The sequence below is a fragment of the Sitophilus oryzae genome, unplaced genomic scaffold (assembly GCF_002938485.1).
Source record: "Sitophilus oryzae breed Bouriz unplaced genomic scaffold, Soryzae_2.0 scaffold_1307_pilon_pilon, whole genome shotgun sequence".
In the NCBI taxonomy this organism is placed as follows: domain Eukaryota; kingdom Metazoa; phylum Arthropoda; class Insecta; order Coleoptera; family Curculionidae; genus Sitophilus; species Sitophilus oryzae.
Window position 1 is genome coordinate 2,738,490 of NW_022145957.1, and position 12,505 is coordinate 2,750,994.

At 31.0% G+C, this 12,505-nt stretch overlaps 1 protein-coding gene across 4 annotated transcripts in view; it reads left to right on the forward strand.

Annotated features, from left to right (window-relative positions):
* Window positions 1-12,505, forward strand: part of LOC115874943 (transducin beta-like protein 2) — a 173,825-nt gene that overhangs the window by 59,024 nt on the left and 102,296 nt on the right. For 2 of the 4 annotated variants that reach the window (XM_030890253.1, XM_030890251.1), the window contains exons 2-5: window positions 839-985; window positions 1,682-1,786; window positions 7,920-8,549; window positions 8,638-8,922. In XM_030890253.1, coding sequence (XP_030746113.1) covers window positions 1,741-1,786; window positions 7,920-8,549; window positions 8,638-8,922 — 961 coding nt within the window. In that variant the 5' untranslated portion in view covers window positions 839-985; window positions 1,682-1,740. The remainder of the gene's footprint in view (window positions 1-838; window positions 986-1,681; window positions 1,787-7,919; window positions 8,550-8,637; window positions 8,923-12,505) is intronic. The other 2 variants (XM_030890252.1, XM_030890254.1) reach the window with 2 other exon arrangements.

A 12,505-nucleotide genomic window follows, 5' to 3' on the forward strand; every position in this document is an offset into this window, starting at 1 on the left:
GCTTCGTTTGTCCGCTAGAGGGCATCAAACTTTAAAAAAATAAGTGCTTTAATATTTGACTTCCTCAAAAATCAAGAAAAAGTACGGGAAGGGTGAAATCTACCCTCACCCCTACATACATTTTAGTAGAAGTGTTTTTAGAACTCCACCGACTCGACGCCAGATTTTCTTTTCGTATAATGGTCCCTCTAGTATTTACTACATTTATTGTCTCTTGTGGAAAAGGCCACATCGTATAGTTTTTGAGAAAAAAAACTGAAAATGAACTGAATCAATATTATGTATAGTATCTTATTGTTATGAATCCACTCGGTTGTCTCTAATCATATTCAGTATATTTAGTTTTCTCTTTTCGTATGAGGTAATGGTTAAGTTTAGACATAATTTTTCATGCACATGTTTTTTTGAAAACAAAGAGACCTAGAATACCTATGGTTAACGACAGAAGAGACGACTTCGTCAGATAAGACCCGTTAAAAATTATTATGATCAAAAATAAATGCCGTCAAGGTTGCCTTAGAGACTTAATGATATTCTTTTGGTGTCATTTATTGATATGAACATTATGAATATTATAATTTAAATAGAAAATAGAAACTTACAATAAAAATTATGATTTATGTGAAAACTTTCTAGCTTATATTTTATATCTGAATTAACTTTGACAAGTTTTCATAATTTTTTGAGATTATATCTACTTAATCCCTGTACTCTGTTACCTAGTACCGTTCATGTGCAATCAATGTAAATGCAAACAAAATAATATTTTCTGATTAATTTATATGCTAGTTTACATATTTTGATATTTTCATTAATTCAGTTTGTTTATTGTTTTCAGACGGGAAGCCTGGAAAATCCAAATCATCTGGTGAATTATCTGGAAAGCATTCAAAGAAAGAACAGACCAGTTCGGCAAAAACGGCATCATTAAAGAAAAAACTTACAGAAAGAGAGAATAGAAGGAATAACAGAGCTAGCGAAAAAGGTATGTTAATAATTTGCAGTTGGACAGGGTGATTCTCTAATTTTCAATAACCTCAGTAAATCACTGATATTTTTATTGGAATCAATTTTCTTATATCAAAATTTAGAAGATCGATTTATTAAATTTATTTCGTTTTAAAGAATCACCCTTGAGCTATAGCTAGACCACCGTCTAAAGATATAGAATATTTTTATAGTCCAGGAGGCAGACATTTTTTTGTACTTATTTTCCCAGTACCCACTTGGAAAATAAGTAAAAAAATTAACTATTGGGCTAATGGACTATATATAATAGTTTGTTCGGATGGTGACATTAAATGGCAATTTGTGAGTCTGGCTAAAATTTTCGAATGAGTTTTATAAATAAAATATTTTAACTTATTTTTCTAGTCATAAATATTTGACATTTATTAAAATTAATCATTTTATTAATGGAAATAACAGTTTGGCACATCCCAAGTGGTGGAAAGTCAGTCTGGTTGAAAATTTGCGGATGCAAAAATTTGACAGATTTTTGAAATCCATAACCCTTATTTCCAATGCTTGAATTTAACGTATCATTTTAGCAATAACCGCCGTACTTGAAAAATTCACCATTTATTAATATGCTTTTTTTTCTTTCGTCAATTGTCTACACCGCCCCGCAATTTAGTCAGTTTGTTTTTATTATCTTGTTATAATTTAGTTTTTTTTGCAGGATTTAGACATCCTTGGTTATTAGCATCTCTTAAAGGCCACACTGGTAGAGTTTTAGATATGGATTTTGCAGCAAATGGAAAATATTTAGCTTCATGTGGAGATGGTAAGTTTTAAAAATATACCTACTTACTTTTTTAATGTCACTGATAATTAAGGGGAGTGCCCATTGGCAATTTTTATAGTATTATGATATTCAAAATTAATATTTTTCTTAATTAAATCTAACAAGAAATATTGATATTTTAAAATACGCTGATCTCATTTAAAGGGTAAGGGAAAAAACAACGATGGCCATTTTATAGGAATTTTTAAGTAATCAACTTAATCTATTGAGTTTCGAGTTTTCGAGTTCGGCATAAACTACCGTTCTCGTGCCACCCTGTATAACAACCGATTTCGAAATAATAACGCACTCAGTAATTATTTTTTGTATCTTCATGATAGTTGGCAACATTAAATCAATTTGCTCTATAAAAGTCAGTTTTGGGACATCGGCATCGTGTATTTTTCCCCTTACCCTTCATTTGTTCTTGATTTCTGATGTCATTGATTGTCAGCAGGCGAAAATATATAATAACTTCTAATTTCAAAACAAGTTACGAAATTATATTATTTCACACTGTAAATAACCTAATTCAGCTGGACTTTAATATAAGCTGGCAATTTTCTAAGAAATAGTGACGCGTTTATCGCAATCAACAGCAACACATGTGTATTTTGCTAACCATATGATTTTTTACGTTGTTTGTGAATCGCGCGATTGGCTCTCAACCGCCGAACCTGTTTTACCAACCAATGAAAACTTATCTCAAACGTGGTAGCACGTGGTGCTTTACAACATTGCCTTTATCAGTTTTATCGTATACATGGTGATTCATAAATATGGACGGATGTTTAAGAGGTCGGGATTTCAACAAATTAAACATACTTTAAGTATGAAGTGTAAGTAAATTGTTATGAATATTAATAATCGGATATTAAAAATGTTGAGAATTATTTTAATCAATAGCCATATATAGCCATAGCGTTGTAAATTCAACATACAATCATAAATGAAGATCTCTATTTTTTTTAGTAAATTGTTAATAAATCAAAACTTGTTCCGAGATAACTAACTATATTTAAATAAAATAATTAAAATTTAAACATTTCAAAGTATTTGAAAAAAAAATTCTGAAACCTCTGAAGTACAATCAAAGGATCAAATATACCGATGTGGTCTTCGAAACTGCGTGGTCTGGATTTTAACGTGTAAGACAGTGATGTAGAACTTAATGGAAAATCAAATGTGTTAAAAAGAGATAAAAGTTGATACATTTCTTCTATGCGGCATTGCCGGATTTTGCATTAAAATTTCATACCGCACAAGTAGGCGTTTATGAAAAATGTCGCATCTAGGATTGGAACTTTATTTTTCACAATTAGTTACTCATTTTACTGCAGCTGTAATAGATTATATTCAGTTTAGATATATTTTCTTTATTTCAGTAATATACATGAAAGTATTTAAAACTATTTTTTTCTATTTACATTTTCCTACAAACGTAAAAACCGGCAACATTGTATGCCGCTTTTTACTTTGTCTCTCTGTCTGTCAACCGGTCATTTATATTTATCTCTGTCGCATGCATTAAAATACAGGCCACGATGATGAAGTGACCAGACCTAGTTAAGTGGCGAATTAGCGGTCACTAGCCTAATGTTAATTCAACAATATTAGTCCAGAAATAAATTTAATATGTAATTAATTAAAAAAATTGATTATTTTGGATGTTGTCTGTCCTATCGTATTATTTGGCGCTAGACAAACTCTGGCCTGGATTGTGAGCCTCTAAACTTTGGAGTTAATATAACTTTAAACGTTTTTATAATTGATTGATTTATTAGTTGTCATGTACCATACGGTCGAAAAAAAATCAGTATTTTCCTAGAAATGAATATCGCTGTCATTTTATATACCATATAAAGTATCTATACTAATATATAAAATCCTTAAGTGACTGACATACTGATTAATCACGATCCTGCTCAAACCACTCAACGTAAGAAGCTCAATTTTGGCATACAGGTTGATTCTAGGGTGTAGAGGTTCGATAAGAAGGGATTTTTCGAAATTCCAGTTCCAAGAGGGTGAAACCACCCCTCAAATATTACAATATTTTGTATTTAAAAAACGGTCAAGTTTCCGAAAAGAAACGCTTAAACACGTATATTTTATTTGTTTTTTTTTACATATTTTAAGATTTTTTAAAAATGTATACAGGGTGTTTCGAAAAATCTGGTCATTGATTAATCACGATCCTGCTTAAAGCGCTTGACGTAAAAAGCTGTTTTTGGAAAACAGATTGACTTTAGGGTGTAGAGGTTCGATAAGAAGGGATTTTTCGAAACTCGAATTCTAAGGGGGTGAAACTATCCCTCAAATATTAAAATATTTTTTATTTAAAAACCGGTGAGTTTTGCGGAAAAACTCTTAAACACGTATATTTTATTTTGTTGTTTTACATATTTTAAGATTTTTTATAAATTTACACAGGGTGTTTCATAAAATATGACCATTGAGTAATCACGATTCTGCTTAAACTGCTGCTTGACGTTTAAAGCTGATTTTTGGCAAACGGATTGACTGTCGGGTGTGTAGAGGTTCGATAAAGAGGGGTTTCTCGAATATCAAATTCCAAGAGGGTGAAAACGCCCCTCAAATATTACAATATCTGTTATTTAAAAAACGGGTCGGGAAAACGTCTTTCGGGAAAACGCTTGGACAGGCGTAATTTATTTGTTTTTTTTACATATTTTGAATTTTTTTAAAAAATCATACAGGGTGTTCCAAAAAGTTGTAATGGTAATTTCTTAACAACGATTCTGCTTAAACTGCTTGACGTAAAAAGCTTACTTTTGTCACACGGATTTTTCGAAAGTCAAATTCCAACGAGATGAAACTACCCCTCAAATATTACCAAGTTATATAATAATATCGCCATATTGTTTTTTCTCATGCTGACATAAATGTGAGAAAACTTTATCCAGTTTATATGTCAATGGAAATTTTTGCTTTGCTTTATCATCACCATTACAAATGATTAATTCGACGCGAACGAAGTTGCTGGTACACGCTTGCCAATCTTTTTTTTTTATCATAGCCTTGTATTAGATGTATTCTCGGATATATTACTTACTAAGGGTTGTTAAAGTCTAAAAGTTGTTTCATTATATTTTTATGATATTATTTTTGAGCCTCTTTAGATTCACAATAATATCGTTGTAATTTATGTTATGAAATGTAGAATGTGGTGGCCAACTAAGAATGGACGCCGGCTATATCTCAGAAACTACTTATCGTATAACTTTGGGAAAAAAATTGTAATAAGTAAATCGACCAAGAGAAGTTACTGGAAATTATTTTCAAGTTCGGAAAAGCTAGGGTGTGCATCTGTGATGGCCAATCAAAAAACAGGATTTTTGTCAAAAAAGTGCGGGTGGAGAGGTATTTTAAATATTGCTATTGTAATCAATGGGAAATTTGTATTTTTTTTGAGATAACGTATTTTGCTATATCTCATAAAATAAAGTGGTGGGGAAGGTTAAACTTGCTTTTAATTAAAATAAGGATAATTAATTCTGATTTGGGTTAGCCGATTTAAATAAACTAGGGCTCGATTAAATGAGCTTTTTTTCCCTAATTATCTACAGTAGAAATTCTGTTTCCAGACATTTTTTCGTGGTAGCTAGAGGGCGTTGTTTGAGATCATAACAGATATTGCATAAAAAAAATTAAATAGTAGGTTATATAAAAGTAGTTATTCGACTTCTTCAGTTTTACTATTCAGTGGGTGTTTCGTAGTTAGTCAATGGGATAACTGATCATAAAATAAATTTTTGTATCTATAAAAATCATTAAAAAGTTAATTAGTAATATTATTTAAGTTACTAGGGATTATAATGATTTACATTATATGAATTCATTTAATGTTTTGTCCGGTAAAGCGTTGTATATTTGTTTTTATATTGATTTTTGAACTTTGCAACTTTAAACTTGAAACATGCAAATTTCGTTTGTATGAATGACGTGTATTGGCAATATATTTCTTAAAAATAGTAGATAGCAGATTGTTTATACGGTATTATGCGCACTTTGAAGAGATAAAGGATTGGGATATATTATCAAAATTGTTTCTGACTTTGTCACAGTTTTGGGCAGAAAACCCTATAAGTGCATGCGTTCTCAATAGGCAGTGTTGCCATTCTGTTCCCCTATAAGTAACTGTCCAGTTAACAATCTGTATGTAGAATCAATGTGACGTAATGCCAGCGTTTACGGTGTACGGTATCACGTAATATCGCCATCATTTATTATATTAAATATTATTAGGGCTAATGCTAATACCAAACTAATTTGAGTATGTCCGCTAGTAAGACTTTTTTTATTGATTAATTGATTTTCAAAATAATATTTGTTAGGTTGATGTTGGATGTTGGCACCAGGGTGCAAATATTTAAACCAACTTGATGTAAGCAAACGGATTATTTTTTAAATTTTAATCATGGATTTAAATAAAAAATCGGCTTGTTTAAAAACTTATAAATCGAAAAATAACTGTAAAACTAACAGTAATAACTGTAAAAGTTTATAAACTGTTAAAAACTTTTCCTATAAAACTATAAAAAATTATTCCTATAGCAAATATACTCTATATCTATTCATCATAAATATAAAAGTTAAACTTGCTGTTGTAACGTCTAAATTCTACCGTGAAATTCTACTACCTAAAAAAACTACCGACAATTTTAATCATTTGGATTGCTAATCAAACGCGCGTCCAGTGCAAAAGTAAAGTGTTTTTGTGTATTGTGGTGAATTAGTGTTTTATTCTGCTGTTGTAACACCAAAGGTTCCAACACTCAACTGTAATTACGTCTAAATACTTTTAATTAATCGAAAAATTAATGTAAAAGATATATACCTATTTACCTATTATACATATACTTATTTAATGTCTGGGGCCAAACCTTCCTCTCATTCTTTCTTGACATAAAGCACTTACAGCTCTTCCCAAGACTGCAAAGTTCCCAATGTCGCTGATGTAGATGCTGGTTTCTGCTGCTTCCTCTAGTCCCTCCAAAAAACTTTGTTCTAAAGTATTAAAGCGTCGGTATTCCAGTGCCGGACAGTGGCACAGCAAGTGCTCTATGGTTTTTTCTTCCTCTCTGTATTCTCTGCAGTAGTCGTTGGAAATCTTCCATATCACGAGGTTTACCCCCGTGGGGCAGTTTCAAGGGGCAGTTTCCTTGACGCAGCCAGGACAGTGCCTCTCGGCAGTCCATCATAGTTTTCGATCTCACTGATTGCATGGTGATGTTTCTTAAAGCGCCCAAGACGTCAGAGTATATCACGATATCTCCTATTGGTCTATCAGCGGTTTTCTCTCATATACAACTGGCCGCTTCCTTTATGGCGCAAACCTCTGCTTGTAGAACATTACAGCCATCCGATAGCCTTAAAACTTGCGCCGTAGAAATGTTAATTTATCGATATCGGAGTTCCGAAGATACAACCTAACCTAACCACTTAGGAGTTTAATTGGAAGTCCGATTTAAATAGAAAACTGACCAAAATCAAGTAAATGTGTTTTAAAATTTCTTGATTTGTTTGCACCCTTGGCACTTAATAAATAATTTATAAATTTTTTAGTTGGTTCGATGATGATTAATTCATGGTTACAAACAAGTGAATAATATCACTGTGTAGTGTATTTTTCCCGTTTCCTAAATTCTTGAATTCTTATTTGCGAGCTTATTTGGAAAATTAAGTTAAAAAAATATGTCGTGTAAACGCACACTAAAAATCTCCTTAAATAAATCGTTTTTCCGAAATCAAAATACTATGGTAGAAGATAAAATATCGACTCTTATCTAAGAAATTATTTTACATACTTTGTATTACTTGTTGCTATAAGAATACTGTTGAATTACTTTAAAATACAAATCAGCAACCATATTGGCACACAATTCTAGATTATTATTATTAAATATTATGACTTTTCTATACAAAATCAAAAAATCAATGAAGTCGACTATTTTGTTAAATAATGATTATATTTTACGTTGAATACTGATTGTCGTGGTGCAAATTATTTAACAAATTATCGCATGGGCAACCAAACTATTTTCAGTGACTTAGTTTAGTGTTAAGTGCACCTAGAAGATATAAACTTGAACCTATTTTTCTTTCTCAGAAGATCCTGATCCTGGCGATTATTCATCCCTTAATGACAGTTCGTCTAGCTCTTCCGATTCTAATCCGAACAGCTCGCCAACCAGCCCGAGCGTGAGCCCTGTGAAAGGCCTGAGCCGGCGGCAGCGAAAGAACAGAAGGCGCGACAACCAACAGTCGACGAAGGAGGAAAATAATAAGTCGAGCGACTCGAAGAAAAGTGGAAGGCTGCCTAGTAAAAAATTTTCAAACCAAATATCGTCTGTCGGTAGCCAGTATGAAATTGAAAGTTTAAAATTTAGTCAACTTTCATTCACGCCATTAGAACAATACAAACTGTTAAGTATCGATGAAGACACTTTTGTAACTTTTCTAAGAACCTATGCCCTAAAACATGAGAATAAAACCAAATTGGGATATCCCGTTCGTCCAGCGAAGAAACCACAAATTTCTTCTTATCAAGTGTCTACTTATCAAACAGATTATGGCCACTACTATTACCATTCAGACTATACCGACTATACTGCCAATTACTATTTGGATGTTCATGCTGCCGAGTTTGTACCAGCGTACGACTCTGGAGATTCAGGGAATGGTAGTGAAATTTCTGGTAATTGCAGCGAAGAGGATTGTAGCAGTAGCAGTTCCGACAGTAAGTAACAGTTTTAAAATAACTAACATATTATTAATTCGGTTGTGGCTAGTATGATATAATCTAATTTCGAATATTATTGTTACAGCTTCAGAAGATCTGCCTGATGAACGTTATCCCCATTTAGTCTCTGGCACAACTTACTACAAGGGTATTAAACAGCGTATCTGCGTTAGGTGCGGCAAATTTTTTTTCACCACTGCTTGTGATTATGTCAGTTTGGAGGGCTGTCAGTATCATTGGGGAAAACTAAGGACATTAAGTTATCACGGTTACGGACCTTTGATATACACCTGTTGTGGCGGTACTAAAGATTCAACGGGATGTACTTCTGGAAACCTTCACGTTTGGAATGGACCTAAGGAGATAACAGGTAAGCCAAGAAATAATTCTTTGAGTCTTTTTCGTAAAGTCTGTGCTTATTTTATTACATTTAGTTTTTTATGACTTCAACATAGACAGATCGGGATGTGTGATGAATGAATTATAAGAATTACAGATAAAACAGTAAAATTTTATATGAATTACAATCGACCCTTTGTATGAAAATTGATTTGATACAACTACAGTTAAGTTGCCTTATTTTTCACAATGAATTTAATAAAAATGAAACAAATGGGTGATTTGCTTTTAAAAGAATATTTTTTTATAATTATTTTCAGTTCTATATTTCTATCATTTTTAATAATATTAAATAAAAATAGAATAGAAATATAAATCTTTTCTAAAAGACTGGCATTTCAACAAGATGCATCAGTACTTAGAAATGCTTTATTTATCTTTTTAATTTTTATATAGTTAAACTTGGGTATAGAAAGTAATATTATTATAGGAAATGCAGTAAATATTTTCAGGGCTGGTAGATTTCGATAAAAGAAACATAATTTCCCTTTACCGTTTTTTAAATCAGTCCAAAATAACCCAGTTATTTTACTTTGAAATTTTCCAAAAAAACATTTTTTGCTTAAACTTTGGGAACCACTGGATCTTTTCTGGGTTTTCTTGTAAATTTAATCTACTACCTATGTTGTCATATTATGAAGAAATGATGTTTTTTACCTAAAAAAAAATTCCAAAATTTTTTCAAAAAAAAACTAAATTTTCAATTTTTTTTTCGCGAAAAAACTCAATGTCGTGTTTTTGGGGTCGAAATATATACCCCTAACAATACACTTATTTAAGATTCATCCTGTGTAAATCTTAACGATGATATATTTTGGCAGTTTTAACTAAAATTAATATTTACCAAGATTGCATTCTTTCCTATCGATAGTATTATCAAAGTTTGGTATTATGTAAAGAAATGAATGAAATCTAATGAAATTAATGAAAAACGTAGGTAGTAATAATTTGCCTATCAGAAAATGCTGGATTATTTAACAATAAATTTTAGCGACATAACAAAATTAATTAAACCAAAGCATATCTATCTATCTATAAAAAAATATATATCTATAAAAAGTCTAGTGTCTACAAAAATATCCAGTGTCTACAAAAAAGTTTTCATTAAATGGTATTTTTATTATTAGAGATACATCAAATTATCTAAGGCAGTTACTTAATGTTTGCCTGTTTCTAAAAAGCATTATATAACATCGTTATAGTTTCATAACTTAGTTTTTTTGTCAAGTTTAACATTTATTATTAAAAATGTCGAAGAGAACTTGTATTTATTAATAATGCTTTGAAAAGTTATGTTTGAATTAATTTTAGTTTTACATTTATCTACTTTGCAAACTTTGTTACTCAACAATTATATTTTTGTTATTTCCTATTTAAACCTGGTTTTAGGACTCATTGTTATTTCGGTTGTAATATTGGTAAGATTTACTAATCTCAAAATGTTTGAAACGCATCTATAGTTCTTAAAACAATATTTACTTGAAGTAGTATTATGCACTTATCTAAAATAAATAAACTTTGGATCCAAGAGTGCGGACTGCGAATATTGTGTTTTGCAGCAAAAAAAATTGTTCTAGTCACAATATTTGCGAAAATAGTTGTTAGTGTGTTATCATTATGTAATATATAAAAAAATCCGTTCTTTTACATTGATATTCGGCCTGTAGACGCCGCACTCCTATCTATATATCTATATATATATATACAGGGTGTCCCAGAAATAGGTGCAAATATTTGAAGAGGTGGTAGATCTGGCCAAAAGAAACATATTTTCTCTACAATTTTAAAAATAAATTAATAATAACGGAGTTATTTAACTCTGAACATTTAAAAAAATAATGGCAACATTTTGACAGCCGCCGCCAGCAATCGATAAATCAGTGGGAAATATCAAGCAGTTACCTGGATCTCGGCTTGTTTGACGCCCAGTGTTGACACATCGACTAGAAAGATTTAAAAACGACTTGGAAAATACAGATTAAAAGTAAAAAACTTACCTAACATTAGAAAACCGGACTCGATAGATTGCAAATTGATATAATTAGGTTAGAACGTCGTTTTATCACTTTATCTAACACCGCAACCCTATACTTAACAACACTTCATTTCACTTCAGTTCATGACAGCACTACAAACGATGTGTATTTGGCACAAAATATATTCATATGCCATCTGAATTATTTAGGATTATTTTTTGATATCTCTCGCACTCCCTTGTTTTTGTGAATAAACACCAAAATAGTTTTTACAGGCTTACATTTGCCTATTTTATTTTAGTTTTGTCAGAGATTTACTGTTTTGTGTAAAATCTCAAATAAATTAGATAACATAAAATCACTAAATGCAAAGAGCACTATCAAAATATTTATACGTTATAACTGTTGAGGGAAACGAGGGAAAATATTTCATTATATGGCGGAAAAAAAGTTGCTATAATTGTTCATTATTCATAATTTCAGTTTACTAAACTGTAAAAAAGGTATTTGAAATAATAGATGTTGCACTATACCTAATAGTAATCTACCGATTAGAAAATCTTCAATGAATAAAATTCTTTTAATTTTTTTTGTCGAAATTTAAAAATGTTAACTTGTATAGAAGGTGTCAACACTGTATTCTCTCGAACCCCTTTAAACAAATTTTCCTAAACTGAACAAGCGGCACTCAAACATTTTTCAATATTTTCCGGAAAATGTCAAGAAAAATATAAAATATTCAGCATTTTTTTTTTCGTAAAAAACCCTCATGGGCGTTCCTGTCTACCAGTTAAAATACTTATTTAGCACTTATTTGTGGGACACTCTGTATTTATGATGGTTTGCAGTTAGCCGGCCGATCTGGAGGGATTCAGTGTGCGTCCTCCTTTACAGTTATTTTTTTGTATAGTTTTCACAGTGACCATTGCACATTTCGACATTTTTTATTAATACAAAAAAAAATATTTAAGATAGGTTTACAAAACGTTTGATTGGACCAAACAGAGCGAAGTAGAACAATGTCGAATATATTATATGCATTCTCACGGCTTGTTTAGCTTTATTTAAGAGTTTCTTTGTTCTATTCGGAGTAAAAATGACTTTGTGGCTCGCTTGTATGTCGTCAAACGTACAGCTTCACCACGAAAAGTATTATTTTTGCTCCTAATAAAACAATATACTATTTTTTTTCAAACGTCACAAAAGTATTAATTTTTGCGACGTGACAATATAAAAAAGTCATTTTAACGCCTAGGCATAAAAGTAAATCACTTTTATGCCTAAGCATAAAAGTAAAAAATATATTTTATTTTTATATATTACACTGACATAAAGTGTCAAATTCAACGGGCGTAACCCATAGGCGTAACCATAGTTTCTCAATGTATAATTTTTTAAAGACATTTTAACTATTTTTCTAATATTCGGAACGTTTAAAATTGTTTAAAAAATTATTTGTGACCTTTGAAAAAAATTGCATTCTCTATTCGGATTAAAAATGACTTTCTTGTAAAGCCTTGCCACAAAAAATATCATTTTTACTCCTAATAAAACAATATATTATTATTACAAAAACGG